Source organism: Chiloscyllium plagiosum, chromosome 2 (assembly GCF_004010195.1).
Source record: "Chiloscyllium plagiosum isolate BGI_BamShark_2017 chromosome 2, ASM401019v2, whole genome shotgun sequence".
Lineage (NCBI taxonomy): Eukaryota > Metazoa > Chordata > Chondrichthyes > Orectolobiformes > Hemiscylliidae > Chiloscyllium > Chiloscyllium plagiosum.
In genome coordinates, this window is record NC_057711.1 from 140,270,649 (window position 1) to 140,297,289 (window position 26,641).

A 26,641-nucleotide genomic window follows, 5' to 3' on the forward strand; every position below is an offset into this window, starting at 1 on the left:
CGCTCCGTAGTTCTGTGTATTCCTCCATTTCTTTTCACATCAGGTTTTGTGATAAATCAGAAGACAGTGAACTGAACGGTTCAGGTCTTCCACATTTGTTGAGGAGATGTAGAATTTAAACTTCTGTTGCAGTGCTTTGTGACGTTTGGATATGAAGTTGTGCATCTTGACAGCTGTGTCTGCCACTGACAATGCTGGTGGAAACATCAGAAGTGAACTCCCTGCCACTGTCTCTTGCCAAAGGCCCAAGGTTTTGACCTGAACCCCTGAAGTATCTGTGATGGTCAGGATCATCTCTTTAATGTCTGTGAGAAATTAGCCCACCAGTCTTCATCAGATTTTTAAGACTCAGTTCATATATTGTTAAAAACTGTTTTCTCTGCAGTTCATGAACATAACACTGTACCTTCCTGCGTAAACAATGCACCTTAGTGTGTAACAGTAAATGCTGATGCTCAGCCCCCCATCTCTAAACATAAGATATAGTGAACAAAGGTGATCTGAATGGTTGTGATTTTATGTAACTCATTATTTTCATGGCTTGCTATAATATTGCAGCTAACTCTGGTGGCATTCCTTTAGCTCCATGAGTTTCCTTATGGAGGATATAATGGGTGATCAGGATTGTGCTCTTTCACCTTAATGACAAATCCTTTGACTTTCCTCATCCTGGAGGCTGCTCTGTCAGTGCAGACATGGCCCAGGTAAGTTTGTTTTCCCTAAAGTTGGCATCTGTCACCCAAATCATTTCTCCTTGGTCACATGACTCTATAGCTCCTTTCTCAAGGAAATATTGTCTTCACCTGAATGGAGTTCCCATCAACGCTTCGAATGTTGGCCAGCAGTCGGCAGTATCCATTTATAAATCGGTGGATTAATCTAATGTGCAAAGCGAACTTCCCATTAGTAGCTAACCTCGCTTGGCAGCACCTCCTCAATATCATGACATCAATTACCCATTTAATTGTGTGATCAGAGAGTGAGGTTTTGTCAAGCTCTTTTACAGATCAGCTCCTAACGTCACACCTACGATTTCTTTACCTGCAGGCATGATTAAGATTTTGGCAATAGTCTGGGACCTCTTTGATTTGGTACACCCTCCATTGTATCTCTAAAATTAAAAAGTAGGCATACTCCATTTGATTAGATTACATTACAGTGTGGAAACAGGCCCTTCGGCCCAACAAGTCCACACTGACCCGCCGAAACGCAACCCACCCATACCCCTACATTTACCCCTTACCTAACACTACGGCAATTTAGCATGGCCAATTCACCTGACCTGCACATCTTTGGACTGTGGGAGGAAACTGGAACACCCGGAGGAAACCCACGCAGACACGGGGAGAACGTGCAAACTTCACACAGTCAGTCGCCTGAGGCGGGAGTTGGACCCGGGTCTCTGGTGCTGTGAGGCAGCAGTGCTAACCACTGTGCCACCGTGCTGCCCACTATGGATGGCATCTTGTTGAGAAAGGGGTCTTGTCAGCTGGTGAGCTGGCAATGTACCAGTTCCAGGGCTAGCCCACCGCATCTAACATCAATCAGGCATGGGTGAGGCCACCAGCAGATGCTCACCTGCCATTATGACCATTGGAACTAGTTGATTCTGCCCATACTGTGCGCTACAGCTTTCCCTGATATAAAAGGCTTTGCTATAGATCCTTCAATACTGCCCACAAAATGAGCAGATGGCAGCAACTTTCCCCACTATACATACTAGGAGAAAGTGAGGACTGCAGGTGCTGGAGATCAGAGCTGAAAAATGTGTTGCTGGAAAAGCGCAGCAGGTCAGGCAGCATCCAAGGAGCAGGAAAATCGACGTTTCGGGTATAAGCCCTTCTTCAAGAAGGTTCCTGAAGAAGGACTTATGCCCGAAATGTCGATTCTTCGGCTCCTTGGATGCTGCTTGACCTGCTGCGCTTTTCCAGCAACACATTTTTCACCACTATACATACTGATCACCCTCAGCAAAGCTTTGGGAGAAGTCGGTGGCCTGGAAATTGGTGAGGACAAAAACGAAAAAAGTCATGTGATAGGTTAGGATAAAAATGATTAAAACATAAAAAATAGGACACAATACAGAAAGAGGAAATGAGAGACAAGCAGAAACATAAAGTAGAAAGAACTAAAATATTTTAAATGTTTTGCTTTAAGTAAATTAGCATTTGAAGTGTTAATTCTAACTGTAGGGCCTTTACTATTCCTGCCATAAAACTCTCAAATCAGCATCATTACTGTAACAATTACCTCCCAGCAGTGTAGAGAAAACTGTCCTCCATAATGGCAAGAGCAATATGTATTCAAGGCACCAACATTATTCTGCTGTAAAGATAGATGTGTGAGTAACCAGGCTATTACCTTAAGACCATGGATGCTTAACAGCTAGAACCTGCTTTTAACATGACAAACAATGTAATCAGACAAAATGTGGCACCAAACCAAAGAAGGTGTTAACAAAGGTGGCTCAGAACTTTGATATAGATACAGACAAGTGACATTTTGGAACAGGTGACAGTGAATGGAGAGAGGGAAAAATGGAGGAGATGCAGATATCAGTGTTAGATAACAGAAGGCACATGGACATGAACATATAGAACCATAGAATCCCGACAGTGTGGAAGCAGGCCATTCAGGCCATCAAATCCACACATGACCTTCCAAAGAGCATTCCACTCAGACCCACCCTCCTTCCTTATCCCTGCACTTCACATGGCTCATCCACCCTACCTATACATCCTTGGGCACTATGGTCAATTTAGCATCGCCAATCCACCTAACTGCGCATCTTTGGACTATGGGATGAAACTGGAGCACCTGAAGAAAACCCATGCAGACACCGGGAAAACATGCAAACTCCACACAGACAGTCACCCAACAGTGGAATGAAACCCAGGTCCCTGGCACTGTATCTTCAGGTCTGTACAACAGTAAAAGCTCTCTATTGATTAGCAGCTGCTTGTAAAATCCTAGCTTACAAATGAAGTCAGGAAAACATCAATTGATGATTTTCTTTGCTTTTTTTAAAATTCTTCAGGCGGTTTTAAACATAATATCCTGAGATGTCAATTGCATTTAATCTATAGCATAGAAACAGGGCATTCAAACCAACAGGGTTAGGTCAATGTTTACGTTTATCATTCACCTCCTCCAAGTGTAAGTACCTCATCCAGTCTATCTGAATATCCTTTCATCTTTGTGTATTCATCAACCCACTTCCCCACTGTTCTCTCCCTTAAAAGTATCCTTTTGACATGGGCTAGCCACTCCAAGTGGCAATAAGTTCTAAATTGTCAATACTGTACATGTACAAACTCAAACTAATGACCCATCAACAAACCTGTACAGCTGTGGTGAAGAACCAAATGAAACCTTCACCGATGGCAGAGTGTATGGAGCAAGGATCAGTGGTAGCATTCCACTTCTACAAGAATGAATGCTTCAAGCCATATACCAACCAGTCCTAGAAAATGGAGTTTGGAACATGATCTCTAAATTTTAGACTGATGTCCAGTGGGGCATGCACATCCAGTTGGAACGATCACTGGCTCAAGGTACGAGTCTCAGAACAGTCAGAAGGACTTAGCTTGGGTCCTATTCCAGTCAACTGCATCAGTTGGCATGTTGGCTCTGAAGATTAGATTGATGTCCAGCAGAGGTAATTCCCTCTATTGCTAAATCACCTTCTGACTCCCAAAGCCTGATTGTCATCAACAAGGCACAGATCAGGAGTGTAATGGAATGCTCCCCACTTTCCTGGATGGGTGCAGCTTCAACAACACTCAAGAAGCTTGATACCGTCAAAGATAAAGCAGCCCACTTGATGGGAATCACATTCACAAACGTGCATTCTCTCTACCACTGACATTCAGTAGCAGCAATTTGCAATATCTATAAGGTGCACTGCAGAAATTCACCAAAGGTCCTCAGACAGCACTTTCCAAATTCTCAATCTCTTCCATCTAAAAGGACAAGGGCAGCAGATACATAAGACTATCACCCTCTGCAGTTCCCCTCCAAGCCACTCACCGTCCTGACTTGGAAATATAATCATTATTTCTTCACTATTGCTGGTCCAAAATCCTGGAATTCCCTCCATAAGGGCAGTGCGGGTCACCTACAGCATGTGGTTTGCAGCAGTTCAAGAAGGCAGTTTACCAGCACCTTTCTCATCAGCAATAAATATTGGTCCAGCCAAAAATGTTGACATCACATGAATTAATAAGTACATGTCATCTCCAGCAAAGGACTCATAACCTACTTAGTGAAAGGTATTATGATGAGGAAAAAATATCAGAAAAATGATCACAAACCACTTCAACTATTCTTCACTCGTAAGTGGTACAAGAATCTGAGATGTCCCAGACTTTGTAATAGGACTGGATTAAGAGGCAAACACAAAGTAACAGATAATTTCATATATACAACTAATAAAAGTTTTGCTTAAATTTTAACCTGCAAATTGATGCATGATAACAAATGGTAATTTGATTGTAGGTACAGATGCCAAACATCTATATTGCAAGTTAATAGTGCCCAAAAAATAAGGTTAGGGGGCAACTTTTTCACTTATGCATTTGTTGTAAACGTGAGCTAATGTCTGTGTGTTTATTTGTCATTAAAAAGTTTCAAGTGAAATAGATGGGTAAATGTAATCTATTAAGTACTATTCCATTGCACAGCTATTATAGGTTCCAAAGATTACACCATAACCCAGACAGATGTCTAGGTGATGCACATATATTGTATTGGTGTTAGCAGTGCTATGGTGTAGATGTATTCTGAATTCCCAGCCAACTCTGAATGTTTCACTCAGCAGATCAATGGAAAGAGTTCAGAAGATCGAACAACTATCAACGAGCTATGCCTCTATTTTCAAACCATAAAGCTCTTATGTCAGATTTCACTTAATTCAGAAGTTTGTTCTGTGCCTCTCTTAGCAGCCAGTCGACAGTTTGATCTGGTTGGTCCCTGGTTCTTAATGCAAACTGACTCCTAGGCCAGTTAAACTCCTAGCTGGCTGTGGGGTTGTCAATTTCCCCGGCACTGTATTGGAGAACACTGCTGAAGTGTCAATTTCATTGTCACTTTGTCCTTTCAAATTGACGGGACTAAGCTGAAGTCAGCACACTGAGCCAGGGAACTGTATCTGGCAGTAATTAGTAACAATCAAGGAGCTAGGAGAGTGCTGACTGCAGCATTTACACAGCCTGCAGGTGTCATTGCCTTACAAATGAAAGTAAAGCTTATGGATGCAGCAGGAACTAAGAATTATTCTGATTTCAAATGTTTGTTCATTATTTTTATGCATAGACAATAGCACAAATTGAAACATTTGGTCATTTACAGAGGAAATGTTGAAGCAAAATAATTTAGCATTGCTCTATTTAAGATTTTTCATCTTGCATGAAAGCATGGCCAAATTTATAAGTCAAATATTAACAATTTTCACAACCTTAATACCGACTCAGCCCTTAAGTATAAAGTTTACAGTATCTGTGCCATTACCATACTTCATATATTTGTGATTATTTGAACATTGCTTTGTTTACCATAATACAACTTTATGTCATGTTATTTTGGGGTTGATATTAGCATGCTGAAAATGGCATCAAGAGGATGGTAACATCCTCAAATGGATAAGTATGCCAGGGTGAAATTGACAATAATCGGGTCAGCACCCATAATACATTCCATATGATTTTCTTTGACATTGAGGATGGATGAGAGAATCATGGTGGGTTGGGAGCAGATGGTTGATCCACTGGTGCTTGTTTTGCTCAGTTGAATGTTTTGCCTGTCAGGTTCACAGGGACCTTTCTCCTGCACAGAGGACTGCATGCCTAAAAACTTATTTTAAAATGCAAAGTGGAGTTCTATAATGTACATGGAACCCTGATTGAGCACTTAGTGCAGAACTAGTGTAACCATGACACCGTAGTGATAATAGAACTGAAGAGATCCCATGAAAAGTAAATAATAAATAATTGAACTGCTGCTGCCCAGAAAATGTACATAGGACTGTGTTTTGGAGCTCCAGAGTCATATATCATGCCAAACAAAATAGGCACTGAGGAGTTAAATTCTCTCCCTATATCTCTTGGATAACAGTCCCTATAAACACTATGATAAAATAAAACTATATAAAGTAATTGAGTGAATGCATTTTGAGTTTCCCAAACTCAATTTGTTTTCTCAGCCCCTAGTGTAAGGCCATAGGAGAAGTAGTCCATTCAGTCCATCAATTCTGTTCCACCATTCAAGATCATGACTGATCTGATCGTCAACTCCACTTTCCTGCCTTATCCCCATAACCCTTGAATCCTTTACTGATTAAAAATCTGTCTGTGCCAGCCTTGAATATATTGAATGACACAGCCACTACAGCTTTCTATGGTAAAGAATTCCACAGATTTGTTACTCTCTAAAAGAAGAAAATCCTCCTCATCTATCTTAAATTGACAATCTCTGAAACTGAGATGATGCCTTTTGATCCTATATTCTCCAACAGGGGTGAACAGCATTTCTGCATCGACACGGTCAAGTCCACTAAAAAATCTTTTGTGTTTCAATAAATTCTCTCATTCTTCTCAATTCTTTAATGAGAACAGACTAAGCCTATTCATTTTCTCCTCATAATAAAATCAATCCATACTCAGGGCCAACTTTGTGAATCTTCTCTGGACTGCCTCCAATGCCAATGCATCTTTTATTAGAAAGAGAAATAAGAAAAAACTGTTCACAATATTCTATTTGAAATAAAGGGCAACATTCTATTTACTTTCCCTATTACCCATTGAACCTGGATATTAGTTTTTTGCAATTCATGCTTTGAGGACCCCCAGATCCCTCTGTCATGTAACCTTCTGCAGTGTCCTTCTATTTAAATAATATTCAGCTCTTCTATTCTTCCTGCCAAAGTGCATGACCTCACATTGTCTCACATTATATTCCATCTGCAATTTTTCCCCACTCACTTAACCTGTCTACATCCTTCAGCAGATGGTGTGTAATCCTCACTATTTGTACCTCACCCCCCCACTATTTTTGTGTCATTCACATACTTCACATTAGGGTACATTAATTTCTGTCTCTATTTTATCACTGATGTTTACTGTTGCTGATTTTTCTTGACCTGGGGAGGTAACAAAGGCTTGATGATTGAAGAGTTAAATCCAGGGATGCTGCAGTCCACAGTCTGCATCTGAGACCATACCTGACCCTGCAACAGTGCTGATGGTTTGTTGCAATGGCAATGGGATCATTGTTTTCAGAGGCTGTATTTAGTGGCACATGTGTACAACTAAGTAATGGATCACAACTGCTGCTTGTGTGAATGTCACCCTGGAAATGGTCCTCCACTGCTCCACATTTACAAATGCTGGAAGGTAAAGCTCCACACACCTATCCATCTTTGTGGACCCAGATCATGATGCATTGAGCAGTTGCTAACTCTTAGCCTAAGGCCAGATAATGAATGCTGTACCCAGATTTGACTGCATTTTGCAGCTTCATTTCAAACCTCTCATATATATGCTCATATCGTTGAACAGAGATGCCCTACAAAATTGAAGTTTTCGCAGTAAAAAAAAATCATGGGTGCTGCCAAGTTTTTAAACGCACAGATTGGAGGTAACGGTTCATCCAGCCTCAAGCTCTCCAAGTGTGGGTTGGTGTTAAACAGGTTTGTTAGAAATTCACCTCAAGAAAAGAATTCCCAATAGGTTCAGGAGGATCCATGACTACACTTTACCAAAAAAACCAAAGAACTACAGATCCTGGAAATCAGAAACAAAACAGAAATTGTTGGAGAAACGCAGCAGGTCTGGCAGCATTTGTGGAGAGAAAACACAGATAACATTTCAGGTCCAGTGACCCTTCCCGTGGATTTCCAGTTCACTGTGCTATCTCTCACTGTGTATTTGTGCTCTAAGTGGTTTGTGGTCAGTTAGTAGTGCTCTGGATGTGTTCTATATTTAACAAGGCAGTTCCTAACTCTATGATACAAGAGGACATTAGATACCAAGAGCTGAATTTTCAACAAGTCAGATTGACTCAGAAGCTGTTTTTAAAAATAACAGGTACTCCCAATTGCAAGATTCCTGATCCTTTCCCCGATTCTAAGTTTGGCCGGACCTTTAAAAAGGTGTGGGCTGATTCAGGTCCCAAGTGTCACCTAGCACTCCCAAGCTGGTCAGATCCATTGTGGCGATAAACATGACCTGCCCTCCCCGCACCCCTCACAATTCTGATAGACTCAGCCAGGTCTTTAGAAGGCTCATGATTCACAGCATCTCAAAGATGTTGTGAAGCATAGTATGCAAGAGGGAACATTACGTAAAGTTGATTCATGGTGCCCTTAAGATGCCCCCACACCAGGGCAAACACCCTCCACTATCCATGCAATTCCAATGGCCTCTCAAAGCCCCATGCCAAACTATGTCTTTCTGCTGACTCTCCATGGCCCATCCTGCCAGACTATGGCAAAACAATTCACCCACTGTACACTGTATAGAGGCAATGAACCTGAGAATTACATTTGAGTGTGTTCAACAAAATATTTAAATACTGTAAATATTTATTTGATGATAACTTTCCACTATGTTAAAAAAAACTCCTTTTCACATCAGCCAATAAAAATAGCTATTATCCAAGCCCTTTAAAGTTTCAATAATTGAAACTACAAACATTTGAAACCTCTCAACCCTGTGAAAAAAAGCAATTGATAGCAGAGATCAGACAAGCAGGGGTTCAGCTGTTTCAATAGAGTAATGAATATCTCAGCTTTCAGCCAAGCCCTATTGTGTATCTTGGCTGAAAGGTGGCATGGGTGGTGCATAGGGAGTGTATGGGGAGCATATGGGGAGTGAGGGGTGTGAAGTTGAAGATTGGAGGTCTCTCTTTCTTGTTATAATTGGGACAAAGTCCCACTGTCCCCTTCCACCGGCAGCAGGCAGACAGCTGTGTCTCCAAACATTTGTTGGGCCATCTACAGCTCATCTCCTATCCACATACTTGCTGGCATTTTCTCCTATGATAGATACGCCAATCTAGGAAATTTCCCAATTCCTGCTACCTCCCTTGAGGATTGAAATTCAGCCTCTTGTTTACATAAGCAAACATTTAGTTGCGTACTGTAAATAAATAATGCACTGTATGTACATTTATACATGGGCATATTCATAAGATCTAAGCAAGTCTGAAAATAGAACCTGGTATCAGTTTACACAACCATTAATTTTTAGGATTTCTTAATTGGTCTAACCTTGACGAAATTCCAATTCCACTAGAGGGTTGGCTCTGAAGTGCTCTGGAAAAACCATTCAGTTACTGTACATTGAATCATAATAAAACTGACCACTCGTCTCAACGGAAACTGGAGATTAGCAATAAATGCCAACCTTTCCAACACATACACATCCCAAAAGAATTCTTTTTAAAGAATTCGTCAGTCTTTCACTGTAACTCAGAGTCCTGACACTACGGATCAATCTTTTGGTTTTATTATTGCTCTGTATCTCGGTGTCTTACTGCTTCCCATGTGACATGGTGACAAGAGCAAAACCCAGTGCTCCAGATGAAGCCTGACCAGAGAACTATACAGTTTGGCATTACCTTTTCTAACTTTAATTGTACTGTATGTAACTCAATATCTTTAATTCAGGAAATCAGAGCAGGAGCAGGATATTCAGTCTGTTTAATTTGCTCCAATATTTATGCCGATCATGGCCTGGATTCCACTTTCCTGCAATGTGCCTTCCCTATATATCAGAAATCTGTCTAATTTAGCCCTGAAATAACAACCCAGACTGCGCTGCTCTTGGTAGAAGAGAAATTTAGAGATTAATGAGAAAAACGTCATCATTTTCACCTTATATGGGAGATCCTTTGTTTCTATACTGTAACCTCCAGTTCTAGATTCCCCCACAAAGGGAATCATCATCCCAGCATCTACCCTGACAAATCTCCTCAGAATATTACAGGTTTCAATAAATTACCTCGAGGCTTAAGAGGTAGATGAGGGTAGGGCAGTTGACGTGGTATACATGAACTTCAGTAAAGTCTTTGATAAGTTTCCACATTGTAGGCTGTTGGAGAAAATACAGAGGCATTGAATTGAGGGTGATTTAGCAGTTTGGAATAGAAACTGGCTTTCTGAAAGAAGGCAGCAAGTGGTGGTTGATGGAAAATATTCAGCCTGGAGTCCGGTTACTAGTGGTGTGCCACAAGGATCTGTTTTGGGACCACTGCTGTTTGTCATTTTTATAAATGACTTAGGCGCAGACATAGGTGGATGGATTAGTAAATTTACAGACAACACTAAAGTCGGTGGAGTAGTGGACTGTTTGGAAGAATGTTACAGGTTGCAGGGGGACTTGGATAAAATGCAGAATTGGGCTGAGAGGTGGCAAATGGAGTTCAATGTGGCTAAATGTGAGGTGATGCACTTTGGGAAGAATAACAGGAAGGCAGAGTACTGGGTCAATGGAAAGATTCTTGGTAGTGTGTGGAAGCATTGGAAAAGGTGCAGAGGAAATTTATCAGGATGTTGCCCGGTCTGGAGGGAAGTTCTTATGAGGAAAGGCTGAGAGACTTGGATCTGTTCTCATTGGAAAGAAGAAGGTCAAGAGGGGATTTGATAGAGACATACGAGATGATCAGAGGATTAGATAGGGTAGACAGTGAAAGCCTTTTTCCTAGGATGATGACGTAGCTTGTACAAGAAGGCATAACTACAAATTGAGGAGTGATAGATTTAAGACAGGTGTCAGAGACAGGTTCTTTATGCAGATAGTGGTAAGGGTGTGGAATGCCCTACCTGCCAATGTAGTCAACTCGGCCACATTAGGGAGATTTAAACAATCCTTGGATAAGCACATGGATGATGATGGGATAGTGTAAGGGGACAAGCTGAGAATAGTTTACAGGTCGGCGCAACATCAAGGGCCGAAGGACCTGTTCTGCGCTGTATTGTTCTATGTTCTATGTCCGCTAAATGCCAATGACTATTGGATCAACCTGTTCAAACATTCTTGAACAGACAAACGTTTCATCCCAAGATTCGACAAAGTGGACCTTTTCTGAACTACCACTATTGTGGAAATATCCTTTCTTAAATAAAGAGACTAAAAAACTGCATGCAGTCCCCCAGGTTTGGTTTCACCAATAATCCATTCAACTGTTCCATTTAGTCTCTCAACATCTAGGTTTATATGACTTCATCGTACCATAGGTTACACATTACTTATTTCTCTTCCTATGTCTGCACTTTGCAGTTTTCTATATTGCGGGTTATACACGTGATCAGAACAATTGGAGATATGTTATCCAACGCATGCTGTAAAAGCATTATAGCTCAGAGTTCAAGTCATAGTCTATATTGCTGTTGCACTTCCAATACCTCAGCATACACATTTGATTTTGGCACATCACCTTCCAAATAATTCAGCAACTCCCTCCTCATATCAAGTGAGTGTTTCTGCTCATGTCACCCAGCATCTGGTGATCATTATCCAAATGCTTTACCTTTAAACATAGGAGCAGTGGATAATAGAAACATAGAAATTCCTTCATACAATACATTTTCTTCCCTATTATAGTGCACTTAAATTGCTACCAGCTTACTTGGTAACATTGCTTACATGTGTCTGTGCGTTCATGAAACATTGTTGATCCACATTTATGGCAACCATGAATTTCTTTGATCACTGTTCATGTCCTCTGCCGCTACTCCATATTCTTGACTTTTTCAGATATTTTCTAAACAACCTGTTCAGAGATGTTAATGCACTCCTCTGAAACAGTTTACATGACTTCTTGCAAACTTCTGCCAGATCCTCCTGATCTTAAACAGTTGTCTCACTCTTTCTGAGGCAAGTTGACATTCTGATCATTTCCTTTACATGTTTTGGGGTCTCTCATTACCCACCAAGAATCAGCAGTGATGCTGTGTTACAGGGCTCCTCTCTAAATTGGGTTTTGCACCTACTTCAGTATGCCACGAATCTCCATATCTGTTTAAAGAACTTTGACTCACATGCTGCTTACAAATCTCATTTACAGCTTGAAGAGCATTAGGAAGGTTCACTGTTACAGGTGAGTCACAGTTGCTGCTAGTTTTCATTTCCACAAATACAAATGTGTTTGCATGAGTCCTTTGTTTTCAAATTTGTTATTCATGTCACGTCAAGGTCATCGTTCACAAAGAAAATTAAACATTTTTCTCATTCTTTTCTTCAAATCATGTCAAGTATATCCCAGCACATTGGCAAATAAGTTTTTATAAACTCTTCTTGATGTCACATTCTCTGAAGGGAATGAGGTTCCCAATGCAATACAGATGACTCCACAAGCAGCATTTTTTGTGCATTCTTACCTATGGCATCAGTCATTCTTAACAAGCTGTCAGTTTGAAGACCATGACAACAAGCCTGCCATTCTAGTACAGTCCACCATCACTGTAACTAGCCAGACAAACAACAGGGTAAAAACCACTTCTTAATATTCCGCAAATAGATTATGGTTTTTCCCAGAACGCTAATAAGGAACTAAAGACACAGGATCTTGAATCTTACACTTGTTTTAGGTATTCTCCTTTCACATTGGAATCAGAAGTGAATGCAGCATGCCTGGACATCCTCAGGAGCCTCACAGGAGAATAATCAGATAAACATTGACAGCAGTACAAAGGAAGTATTAGGGAGAGTTGGTCAAAGCTTCCTCTAAGACATAGTTTTTCTGTCATATACTGAACCTACTGTACATCCAAACTTTTGACCAGTAGGAAATATTGTGAACATACTGAATCACTGCTGCATACGTTTTCAAGTCAAACTTATGGGTTGTCTCTTTATTACAGAAACATATACATTTTCCCTGTGACAATTATTTTTTATCAGTCTGCAAGGATATGATGTATATTATTCCTTTGTGCCACTGCCACTTGGTCTATTCAAAGTTGTATAACTGAGATTTGATAATAATGTAATTCCAGATTCTGTAAACCCTATTCTGTAATAGGGTGAGATAATCTTACCATTCACAAGCTCAGACATAAGTGGGACCACATGCCAACACTTCATATAGTTTGCGGAATTTGCTTTTTAGTCTTTGAACAGTGATTGGTGACTGAATTTTCATTGAGTTGGGCTGACATTATTACAGAAGTGAAAATCCTTACCACTAACCCCTCAGCAGTCTCCTCTAAACCTTCCCACAAGTGTTTTGGAGTTAAGCCCCTTCCATAAATGTACATGGTCCACACACCTCAGAATGTTCATAAACCACAGGGGAAAACCCATCCTGAATGGCAAAAAAGAAACCCTGATCCTGATGGGTTTTGGAACACAACAAATTCTGTTCTTAATATTTAGTAGTTAGATGCTGTACTGTATGTTAGATGTGATTTTACAGAAATTATTGATTATAGAGTTCTATCCTGCAAAAATAAGTTGACACGGAGTTGAGTTACAGTGAAGCACTCTTCCTTATTATGCATTCTAAATTTGGGAAAATGTTGCTTTGGAACTCTATTGTCATTATCTGTAGTGAGTCAAATGTCCAAAAGATTTCAAAAGAGCAGTAGGCAGTTGTAGTAAAAAATGCATCTGTTCTTGGACTGCTTTGATTGACAGGATTGACAAGTCCAGTTTATCAGAAAATTAAAACAAAACCATTTGTTTTTGCAGTATATTGTTTCAATTTGAAGGGCTTGTTTTCATTACCACAAAAGTTATGAATGTCAGGCTAAATGGGGCAGCACAGTGGCTCAGAGGTTAGCAGTGCTGCCTCACAGCACCAGGGACCTGGGTTTGATTCCACCCTCCAGTGACTGTCTGTTTGGAGTTTGTATGTTTCTTCCAGGTGCTCCAGTTTCCTCTCAAAGTCCAAAGATGGGCAGGTTAGGTGGATTGGCCATGCTAAATTGTTGCAAAATGTCCAGGGATAGGTAGGCTAGGTAAGTGTACAGTTATGAGGACAGGGTGGGATTCTGTTCTGAAGGTTAGTGCAGACTTGATGTGTGAATACCCTCTTTCTGCACTGTAGGGTTTCTATGATTTTAAGATCAAAAGCTTCACCAGCACTTAATGAATCAAAGAGTGATGCAGACAATTTAATTAATAGTTTTAAGAAATTATGAAAGGATAAAGACTTACCTTGATTTGGTTTAGTTACTGAATAGATGTTTGCTTGTTTTTGCAACAGAGTGATCACTTGAGGGGCATTAAACCTTTTTAAAATGGCTTTTTTTGGGGTTCTTTTTCAGTATAAGGAGTGTTTTGTGAGACTTTTTAAAAAAAACTTCTAACAATCTAATAATGTCTACTTCAGACATGGCTCGTGATACCGGACAAGTGGCTATGGAGGCTAGATGGAAGATATAGAGTGGTCATTGGGAGCATGGAGGAGCCATTAAGGTCTGAAGAGTCTAGGACAGATGTGTGAGGCCTTGGAGGCATGGGAACACGTGGAGCATTTGAGGGTCTGGGATATGCAATTGAATTGATATTCCAGTAAACAAAGGAGTGGATTCTAGACTACCTACCCTTTTTGCAACTGTGAGTTTGTCTTGACCTTCCTGTTTCCTCCATAGAAATCTAGACCTGGTGTGTGTCTGTCTACCCATATGTGTGAGAACAAACAGACTGTGAACAAACAGTATAAATGTAAACAATTTCCCATGTCTCAGTATACTTGCCTGTGTGTGCATGTCTGTGTTTATCTGTGTGAAGTCAGAGGGGTGTATATGTACGTTTGTATGATTAGAGTGGTGCTGGAAAAGCACAGCAGGTCAGGCAGCATCCAAGGAGCAGGAAAATCGACGGAAGATGGAAGAAGCGCTTTAGGGAACATCTCGGGGTGGGACACCCATACCAATCAACCCCACCGCCCTGTGGCTCAACATTTCAACTCCCCCTCCCATTCTGCCGAGGACATGCAGGTCCTGGGCCTCCTCCATCACCATTCCCTCACCACCCGACGCCTGGAGGAAGAACGCCTCATTTTCCGCCTCGGAACACTTCAACCCTAGGGCATCAACGTGGATTTCACCAGTTTCCTCATTTCTCCTTCCCCACCTCACCCCAGCTCCAACCTTCCAGCTCAGCACCGCCCTCATAACCTGTCCTACCTGCCTATCTTCCTTTCCACCTATCCACTCCACCCTCCTCTCTGACCTAGCACTTTCATCCGACCTGCTGTGCTTTTCCAGCACCACTCTAATCCAGACTCTGGTTTCCAGTATCAGCAGTCCTTGTTTTACCTGTTCGTATGATTGTCTAACTTCGTATGATTTATTTTTTTCTGGATGATCACATGTCTGTGTGCGTTCTTTTCCTTTCTTTTTCTCTTCTCTTTGTAGCAGTTTTTCTTCCCCCACCACCCCCAAACTTCTTAAACTGCCCTAATCTACCTGGAGAATGGAGGCGAGATGGAGGGAGACAAGTCATCGCCCGAGCCTGGGTGAGAGCAGAGCATATGGACAGAGACCCGCAGTGGGAGCAGAACAAGTCATGGTCAGAGCAGTAGCAGAGCAAGTCACAGGTCAGGTCCTGGCGCGTGGAGCAGGGAGCAGAGGGAGTCACAGGTCGAGTCCCGGAGCAGGGAGCAGGGTGAATCGCGGATCATGTCCTGGAACAGGGAGAAGAGGGAGTCTCAGGTGGAATCCCGGAGCAGGGAGCAGAGGGAGTCTCAAGTAGAGTCCTGGAGCAGGGAGCAGGCAGAGTTGCAGATCGGGGCCTGGAGCAGGGAGCAGGGAACAGAGGGAGTCACAGGTCTAGTTCCAGAGCAAGGGGTATCACAGGTCGAGTGCCAGGGCAGGGAGCAGAGGAGTCACGGATTGAGTCCCAGAGCAGGGAGCAGAGCGAATCGTGAACTGAGGCCAGTGTATGGAGTCAACAGGGCCTAATGTTCTGAAGCCTGGTGGGCACAGACTCCGTGAAAAAGGATTTAACCTGAGCACTTTAAAGACACTTCCTATTTTCATTCTGGACTTTTGAACTCTTTATTCCCATGCTAATCTTTTTTCAAACTTTCCAATTCTATAACAATACATAAAGTGTCTGTACCTAGGTACCCAGTACCTAAGATGGTGCCAAGAAGTAAAATTACAAACTTTTCACTGCATTCATTCGAGTACATGTGACAACAGAGACCGTACTATCTACTCTGTGTGCCTTTGCATAAATGTGTCCTGTGCATCTGTTTGTATAAATGTGTGTGCGTGTGTCTGAGAGAGAGAGAGAGAGAGAGTTATGGTTTCTAACTCTGGTTGTGTATAACCTTGGAAGTTCCATCACATGACCTCCCATTTCCAATTGCCCAGCTCAGTCAAATATCCTATTTCCCATTTTCAAAACTTTTACAACCATATAAACTAAACTGTTCAAAGAAAATGTAAGGTCACAATTTCTGTCCCAATAATGTTTCTGTTCGATTGATCTGCAATTCCAGGTGGAGGTTCTAGGAAAAGTCATAGATGTACAGCATGGAAATAGACCCTTCGATCCAATTTGTCCAAGCTAAACAAATATCCTAAATTAATCTAGTCCCATTTGCCAGTATTTGGCCCATATTTCTGTTAACCCTTCCTACTCATATACCCATCCAGATGACTTTTAAATGTTGTAATTGTACTAGCCTCCACCACTTCCTCTGGCAGCTCATTCCATATATGTACCACCCTCTGCGTGAAAACATTTGTCCCTTTGGTCCCTTAAAAATCTTTCCCCTCTCTCCTTAAACATATGCACTCTCGTTTTGGGTTCCTCCACCCCAGAGACAAGACCTTGTCAATTTACCCTATCCATGCCCATCATTATTTTATAAACCTCTAAGTTCACCTCTCAGCCTCCAACACTCCAAGGAAAATAGCCCCAGCCTACTCAGCCTCTCCCTATAGCTCAAATCCTCCAACCCTGGCAATATCCTTGTAAATCTTTTCTGAACCCTTTCAAGTTTCAAAACATCCTTCCCATAGCAGGGAGACCAGAATTGCATGCAGTATTCCAAATGTGGCCTAACCAATGTCCTATACAGTCGCAACATGACGTCCCAACTCTTGTACTCAATGCAATGATCAGTAAAGGCAAGCATACCAAACGCCTTCTTCACTATCCTATCTACCTACAATTCCACTTTCAAGGAGTTATGAATCTATACTCCAAGGTCTCTTTGTTCAGCAACACTCCCCAGGACCTTACCATTAAGTGTATAAGTCCTAACCTGATTTGCCTTCCATAATGCAGCACCTCATATTTATCTAAATTAACTCCATCTGCCACTCCTCAGCCTATTGGCTTATCTGACCAAGATCCTGTTGTAATCTGAGGTAATCTTCTTCGCTGTCCACTACACCTCCAATTTTGGTGTCATCTGCCAACTTACTAATTATACCCCCTATGTTTACATCCAAATCGTTGATATAAATCACAAAAAGTAGAGGACCCAGCACCGATCCTTGTGGCACTCCGCTGGTCACAGGCCTCCAGTCTGAAAAACAACCCTCCACCACCACCCTCTATCTTCTACCTTTGAGCCAGTTCCGTATCCAAATGGCTAGTTCTCCCTGTATTCCATGAGATCTAACCTTGCTAATCAGTCTCCCATGGGGAACCTTGTCGAACGCCTTACTGAAGTCCATATGGATCACATCTACTGCTCTGCCCTCATCAATCTTCTTTGTTACTTCTTCAAAAAACTTAATTCAATTAGTGAGACATGATTTCTCATGCACAAAGCCATGTTGACTATCCCTAATCAGTCCTTGCCTTTCCAAATACATGTTAGTCCTGTCCCTCAGGATTCTCTTCAACAACCTGCCCACCACTGAGGTCAGGCTCACTGGTCTACAGTTCCCTGGCTTTTCCTTATCGCCCTTCTTAAACAGTGGCACCATGTTTGCCAACCTCCAGTCTTCCGGCACCTCACCTGTGACTATCAATGATACAAATAACAGCAAGAAGCTCAGAAATCACTTCTCTATCTTCCCACAGAGTTATAGGGTACATCTGATCAGGTCTTGGGGATTTACCCACCTTTATGCATTTTAAGATGTCCAGCAACTCTTCGTCTATAATATGGACATTTTTCGAGATGCTGCTATCTATTTCCCCATGTTCTATATCTTCCATACCCTACTCCACAGTAAACACGGATGCAAAATACTCGTTTAGTATCTCCCCCATCTCCTGCGGCTCCACACATATGGTGGCCTTGCTGATCTTTAAGGAACCCTATTCTCTCCTTAGTTACCCTTTTGTCCTTAATGTATTTGTAGAATCCCTCTGGATTCTCCTTAATCCTATTTGCCAAAGCTATCTCATGTCCCCTTTTTGCCCTCCTGATTTCCCTCTTAAGTATACTTTTGCTGCATTTGTATTCTTCTAGGGATTCACTTAATATCTGATGTCGACACTTGACATTTGCTTCCTTCTTTTTCTTGACCAAAATCTCAAATTCTCTCATCATCCAACATTCCCTACATTTACCAGTCTTGCCCTTCACCCTAAAAGGAACATGCTGTCTCTAGACTCTCATTATCTCATTTTTTGAAGGTTTCCAATTTTCCAACCGTCCCTTTACCTGTGAACATCTGCCCCCAATCACCTTTTGAAAGTTCTTGCCTAATACCATCAAAATTGGCCTTCCTCCAATTTAGAACTTCAACTTTTAGATCCAGTCTATTGCATCACTATTTTAAAACTAATAGAATTATGGTCGCTGGCCCCAAAGTGCTCCCCTACTTACACCTCAGTCGCCTGCACTGCCTTATTTCCCAAGAGTAGGTCAAGTTTTGCACCTTCTCTAGTAGGTACATCCACATACTGAATCAGAAATTTTTCTTGTACACACTTAACAAACTCCTCTCCATCCAAGCCCTTAGCACTATAGCAGTCCCAGTCTAATGTTTAAAAAGTTAAAATCCTCTACCATAACCACCCTATTATTCTTCAGATAACTGAGATCTCCTGACAAATTTATTTCTCAATTTCCTGCTAATTATTGGGGAGGTCTACAGTAAAATCCCAATACGGTGATCATCCCTTTCTTATTTCTCAGTTCCACCCAAATAACTTCCCTGCATGCATTCTCAGGAATATCTACAGCCAACTGTCACTCCCCCAACCCATCTCCTCTCATGCCCCCAGCCCCACCCCCCACTCCCCTCCCTCCACCCCCACTTCCGTTCCATCCTTCCAATAGCATGTTTACCCTGGAACATTAAGCTGTCAGTCGTATCCATCCCTGAGCCACATCTCTGTAATTGCTACGATATCCCAATCCCATGTTCCCAACCATGTCCTGAGTTTACCTGCCTTACCTGTTAGGCCTCTTGCATTAAGATAAATGCAGTTTAATTTATCAGTCTTACCTTGCTCTCTCCTTTGCTCCTGCCTGCCCTGACTGTTTGACTTGCTCCTTTTCCCAACTGTACCAGTCTCTGATGAAGAGCTTATGCCAGAAACATCAACTCTCCTGTTGCTCGGCTGCTGCCTGACCTGCTGTGCTTTTTCCAATGTAACACTTTTCAACTCTGACTCTCCAACATCTGCAGTCCTCACTTGCTCCCAGTCTCAGACTGATGTCTTTCCTCACTATCTCCCTGGGTCCCCCCACCAACTTGCGAGTTTAAATCCTCTCGAGCAGCTGTAGCAAAACTCCCCACCAGTATATTAGTCTCCTTCCAATTTAGGTGCAATCCATCCTTCTTACTCAGGTCACTTCTACACCAGAAGACATTCCAATGATCCAAAAATGTGAATCCTTCTCCCCTGCACCAGTTCATCAGGCAAGCATTCATCTGCTCTATCCTTCTATTCCTGCCCTCACCAGGATGTGTCTCCAGGAATAATTCATATATTATTACCCTCCAGGACCTCGTTTATAAATTCTTCCCGAATTTCCTATATTCTCTTGTCAGAATCTCATCCTTTTCTCTTCCTCTGTCATAAATTCCAATGTGTATAATGACCTCCGGCTGGTCCCGCTCCCCTTTGAGAAGATTCTGCACCCTTTCCGAAATATCCTTGATCCTGGCACCAGGGAGGTAACATACTACTCTGATGTCTCACTGTTGGCCACAGAATCATCCATCTGTGCCTCTGACTAGAGATTCCCTTAATACAATTGAACACTTGGAACCTGACATGTCCCTCGTTATATTAGAGCCATTCTCATTACCAGAAACCTGGCTGTCAGTGCTACATTCTCCTGAGAGTCCATCATCCCTTCAAACAGCATACTTGTTTGAGATGGGGATAGTCCTGCACGACCTGCCTCCCTCCCCTACTTTCCCTGGCAGTAACCCATCTATTGACTGTATCTTCTGTTTATTCCCTTCCTGTAACTGTCATCAATCACACCTCCTAGCCCGTGCAAATTCCTCATTGCCTCTAACCCCTTCAATGCGGAATCCATTCGATAACCAACTTCCACTGAGGCCTACGAACTGGAATTTTCAATACCAACCATCCTCTGAGAGAAGAAAATTCTCCTATTTATGGAAGACTCCTTATTTTGGTACTCCCTAGTTTGAGATCACTCCCGGAAGATAGAATTTCCTATTTCTCATCCTCCTTGCCGTGAAAGAACAGCAGAATGACCAGGATTAATAATCAATCACAAAATGCCCGCCAGTGTGAGAATTTTCACGATGGAGCTATTGTATTTTAATGTTGAAATGAAGAAATTGTACATTGTACATTGCAGCAGACAACTGTAGGTGCGATCTGTCCATACCTGTACACAGCTCAGTGCACACAGTTGGAGAGCACATTCAAGGTGTGTGGGGGTGGCCAGTAGAAAGAGGAAAATAAAGCTGTAATTCTTTTTCTGAAGTACTTCTTGCAAATTGTGAGAATGTTTCCAAATGTTTGCAGTGGCCACAGGGCAGTATCTGTCTGGTAGTCCATTGCTGTGCAGTCACCTAGAGACAAAGACAAGGTTCATACCAAGAGCAAACCCTCTTACCTGTTATAATGGGGTAAGACTGCGGTCCTGGGACACTGGTCCCAATGTCAGCTGAATTTGTTAGACTCGACTTCATATCTTCCAGTCCCCCAGCCAATGATGCCATGGTGGAATAGTCTGCACTCTGGAAAGACAAAAACAACTTATCAGTACAATCCCAATAACACTACGCGGAATATTAGACTGTTCAAAAGAATCGTCAATATTAAGACCATAAGACATAAGACCATAAGACACAGGAGTGGAAGTAAGGCCATTTGGCCTATCGAGGCCACTCCACCATTCAATCATGGCTGACGGGCATTTCAACGCCACTTACACACACTCTCCCCATATCCCTTAATTCCTTGCGAGATTAAGGATTTATCAACCTCTGCCTTGAAGACATTTAGCGTCCCAGCCTCCACTGCGCTCTGTGGCAATGAATTCCACAGGCCCACCACTCTCTGGCTGAAGAAATGTCTCCGCATTTCCATTTTAAATTGACCCCCTCTAATTCTAAGGCTGTTCTTACGGGTATCTCTGGCTAATGCAAACAAATTCCCGGTGTCCACCCTTTCAAAGCCATGAATTATCTTGTAAGTTTCTATTAAATCTCCCCTCAACCTTCTAAACTCTAATGAATACAATCCCCAGATCCTAAGCTGTTCATCGTATGTTAGGTCTACCATTCCAGGGATCATCCGTGTGAATCCCCACTGGACATGTTCCAGTGCCAGTATGTCCTTCCTGAGGTGTGGGGCCCAAAACTGGACACAGTTTTCTAAATGGGGCCTTACCAAGAGCTTTATAAAGTTTCAGTAGCACATCTCTGTTTTTACATTCCAACCCTCTTGAGATAAATGACAACATTACATTTGCTTTCTTAACCATGGACTCAACCTGCAAATCAACCTTTAGAGAATCCTGGACGAGCACTCCTGGACTATAATTGGACCATAATAAACTAGGAATCTGTGAAACAGGAGGGTAAAATTGCAAATCATGGGAAAAAGAAATAGTTGTAGATGTTAGCTGATGTCAACGAAGCACAGTACAGGGAATGAACCTAAAGTTTTCCAGTTCTATAAGTATTGATATCACACTAGGGGAGGTGTGAGGGGAGGGCACATGAACATCCAGGTATGTATATGATTTTAGTAAGTGCATTGGTGTCACAGTGCAGCACATTATCTCATAGCTGTGAATGTCAAGCAAAATGAAAAATTTGTAACCCCTTTCATGCCTTCTGGGCATCCCAAACTGCTTCACAGCCAACAAAGTACATTTGAAGCTATAATTTTTGTAGTGCAGGAAGACATTTAAGTCACCAAGTCACCCTTTATTTACACATGGAGAGGCCTTGACACTAATTCAACTCCCTTGGAGCCAGCCCTCAGAGTGAACAGAACCTCTGATACTTGTGTTTATATCTGTCAGCCAGGGCTTCCTGATTGGACCAGGAACTCAATCTCAGAGGTCCACCTGGCTGAACTTGTTACAATCACTATAGGAAATGTGGCAGCCAATTGCAGATCAAATCCACACAAGTAACAAGCTGATAATGACCAGCTCACACATTTTCGCAATGTTAATTAGGAATAAATATTGTCAAAGATGTCAGGGATCATTCTCTTGCTTTACTTCAAAATAATGTCCTGCGATCTTCTGCATCCAACTGTGAGTGAAATCATGGCCTCAAGTTTAGCATCTCAGCCAAAAGAAAACACAACATACAGTGCAAGTACTGGACTGTTAGCCTTGATGCCCAAAAGCTGAAGTAAGTCTTGTACCTCCAATCTTCGGACTCTCAAATGTGTTACTGGCTGAGCCACCTTGAAACACATTAACTCAATCAAATTTTAAAACAAATACAACTGCTAATGATGTAGGTTATTGCTGACTCAGCTGACCATTGACAGAACGTGATCTCAGATTACAACGTGATCTTGATCAGATGGGCCGATGGGCTGAGAAGTGGCAGATGGAGCTTAATTCAGATAAGGGTGAGGTGCTGCAGTTTGGGAAAGCAAATCTTAGCAGGACTTGTACACTTAATGGTAAGGTCCTAAGGAATGTTGCTGAACAAAGAGACTTTGGAGTGCAGGTTCATAGCTCCTTGAAATTAGAGTCGTAAGTAGATAGGGTAGTGAAGAAGGCATTTGGCATGCTTTCCTTTATTGGTCAGAGTTAGGAGGTCATGTTGCAGCTGTACAGGATATTGGTTAGGCCACTGTTGGAATATTGCATGCAATTCTTGTCTCCTTCCTATCAGAAAGATGTTGTGCAACTTGAAAGGGGTTCAGAAAAGATTTACAAGGATGTTGCCAGGGTCGGAGGATTTGTGCTATAGGGAGAGGTTGAATAAGCTAGGGCTGTTTTCCCAGGAGCATCGGAGGTTGAGGGGTGACCTTATAGAGGTTTATAAAATTATGAGGGGCATGGATAGGATAAATAGACAAAGTATTTTCCCTGTGGTGAGGGAGTCCAGAACTAGAGGGCATAGGTTTAGGGTGAGAGGGGAAAGATATAAAAGAGACCTGCAGGGCAACTTTTTCACACAAAGAGTGGTACATGTATGGACTGAGCTGCCAGAGGAAGCAGTGGAGGCTGGTACAATTGCAACGTTTAAAAGGCATCTAGATGGATATATGAATAGGAAGGGTTTACAGGGGCCAGGTGCTGGCAGGTGGGACTAGATTGGGTTGGGATATCTGATCGGCATGGATGAGTTGGTCCGAAGGGTCTCCATGCTGTACATCTCTATGACTCTATGACTCTATATACCAAATGAAAGTTCAACCAAGTGACTATGTGTGTTTATATCATGGATAGAAATCGGCTGGTAGCCCTCAAAAACTGATCAAAGCCCAAGGAAAACAGGCCAAATCACAGGATTGGAACAAGTGCAAACCCGGATCCATGACAGGTGACAGCCATAGATCAAACTCTAGAAAATTGTTGCATGATCTCTGCAAAAAAGTTATGGGTAATTTAGTAATTTATAAAGTCGTTGATTGTTGATTGGGAAACTAATGAAAAAAAGTCAGCTATCTGTATTGTTGGTTTAAGGGACTGGTTACTTTTGCTTTCTACTAATTTTATTTTAATTGACTTGACTGATTAAATGTCAGTAAATCAGCACTATCAACTTTATAGACAGCAGTTATTTCAACCAGTGACAATATTTTCTCCTTGGACACACGGCATCTGAGAGGCAAAACACTATAGAGGTACACCAGTGTGGATTAAGGGGTTAATTATAACTTTGCTCTGAGAATAACAACTAAATATATGCAGAAGGAGCTGGGATGTAATAACATCAGATTATATGGAATTAGAGCTCGAATCTGTAAAATTTCAGCAACACATCCTCTCTTACCATGCCTTGTAGATACAGTCTGTTCATGTTAACTCACAAGAGTATCAACATCACATTTCTATAACTAGATATGAACTTTTCAAAGTATTGAAAGACAAGGGTCACTTGCTGTTTTTCTCCCAGTCCAAGAGCTAAGTCCCTATGCTTGCAGACAGGCCTTGTTTATATAAAAGGAATGCACCATAGCAACATGCCATACTGTCAGAATAGCAAATGAAATAACTGCATAGAGGCCGGTATCCCAATACTAAATCACCTTTTATTTACATGTGCACAGTACATGTGTTGTAACCAGCTAGCTCACAGCCAGTCCCTAGAGTGAGGACAGGCAACTGTCTGTGTGGAGTTTGCACATTCTCCCCGTGTCTGCGTGGGTTTCCTTTGGGTGCTCCGGTTTCCTCCCACAGTCCAAAAATGTGCACGTTAGGTGAATTGGCCGTGCTAAATTGCCCGTAGTGTTAGGTGAAGGGGTCAATGTAGGGGAACGGGTCTGGGTTGGTTGCTCTTCGGAGGGTCGGTGCGGACTTGATGGACCGAAGGGCCTGTTTCCACACTGTAAGTAATCTAAACAAAAAGGGCGGCACGATGGCACAGTGGTTAGCACTGCTGCCTCACAGCACCAGAGACCCAGGTTCAATTCCCGCCTCAAGCGACTGACTGTGTGGAGTTTGCACATTCTCCCCGTGTCTGCGTGGGTTTCCTCCAGGTACTCCGGAGGCCTGTTTCCACACTGTAATCTAATCTAATCTAATCTGTCTAACTCTCCTCTTTATGTGTATCAGCCAGGGCACCCTGATTGACCCAAGAGAACAATCCCAATCAAGATCTCATACTCAATGAGATCCACTTGGCCCTTGTTCCAATCACTACAGGAAGTGTGGGAATGTGTTGCATCACTAAAATCGCTCTAAAAGAAGAAAGTGCTGTTAAATTCCAAAGTCAAAATGAGACTTCTTTCTTCATCAGGTGACTACAGAATCTTAGAGAATGGAAAGAGGCCATTTGGCCTGTCATGGCGCTTCCAGCTCTTCAAAAGAACAATCCAATTCCCTTCAACCAAAAATCAATTGCTGCTTAAAGGTTCCTATCAAATCAGAATCAATCATCCTCTTAATTGGTCTTAATTACCCATTGTATGGAGAACCTCCACTTCTTTCCACCCAGTTCTTTTAACTGAGACCTCCAGGGGGATCCAAGATGGCGGAGATCGGAATGGACTGCTTTGCTGGACTCCTGCACCACAGCACAAGCAAAGCAGTGATTTAACCCACCCCACTCAAACCATTTCACTATATCTAAATGCTGAAATAGCCATTGAACCTTTATCAAATGCCAAAAAGTGGAAAAAAGTCAAGTAAGTGCCAACATGTGGGGTACTCACTGGAGGCATCGAGATTGTTCCCAACCAATCCGATGGACCTGATTACTCACTGGGCTCTTATCGCGGAGCTCACAAAGATGCATGAAAAGCTTGAGTGCAAGATCAAAGTAAAGTTGAACAGTAAGTTGGACCCGCTCTCTGCCATAATTCAAAAACATAGTCAGCAGCTTGAAGACCTCGAAAGGAGAGCGGATGATGTCACATGCTGAACCACAACACCAGAGACCACCACTGATTCATCCAAAGACCAGAACCAAGCCCTTGAAAAGCAAGTCCGTAACTTAACCGACCAAGTTGATGATCGAGACTAGGGGCAGGAGGAAAAATGTTTGTACCATCGGCCTATCGGAGGGGATGGAAGGCGATCAGCCAGTGACTGGCTGCCGCGATTCCTCACATTAGAGTCAAAACGGGGTGGGTGAGAATTGAAATTGAAAGAGCTCACTGGGTTATGGTGCGAAAGTCAGGTCCAGACCTGCGCCCTCGCCCTGTCTGCATGCATTTCACAGCTACAGGGACAAACAAAGAGTAATGGAAGCCTCAAATATCTAGGGAAAAGATCCGAAGGCTTTGGTGCACGAGGGCTCCAGGATCATGCTTCTTCAGGACTTCACAGCAGCGAGAAAGAAAATCTTATGATAAGATTAAGAGAAGATTAAGGGAGCTCAGGATCCAACGTGCTTTGGTTTACTTTCAATGGATCCACACATTCCTTTGACTCTCCACAGAGTGCAAAACGTTTTGTGGACACATTAAATTAGACTGAACGATTTAATGGATGCAGACAATAATGGTTTTTTTCAAAGAAAGTTTTGTTTTTTTCTATTCCCTGGTACTAACCAACATTAAGTTATACTTTGAGATGTTAACTCTACTATCTTTTTACTTTTTGCTTGTGTCTGTGGTGCGGCTCTAGCTAGCAGGAGTTA

The 26,641-nt window shown here is 42.2% G+C and overlaps 1 protein-coding gene across 3 annotated transcripts in view; it reads right to left on the reverse strand.

Moving 5' to 3' along the window:
- The window catches only part of pax5 (paired box 5), a 208,088-nt gene that overhangs the window by 67,370 nt on the left and 114,077 nt on the right, over window positions 1-26,641 (reverse strand). For all 3 annotated transcript variants that reach the window (XM_043719625.1, XM_043719635.1, XM_043719616.1), the window contains one exon: window positions 20,971-21,094. In XM_043719625.1, coding sequence (XP_043575560.1) covers window positions 20,971-21,094 — 124 coding nt within the window. The remainder of the gene's footprint in view (window positions 1-20,970; window positions 21,095-26,641) is intronic.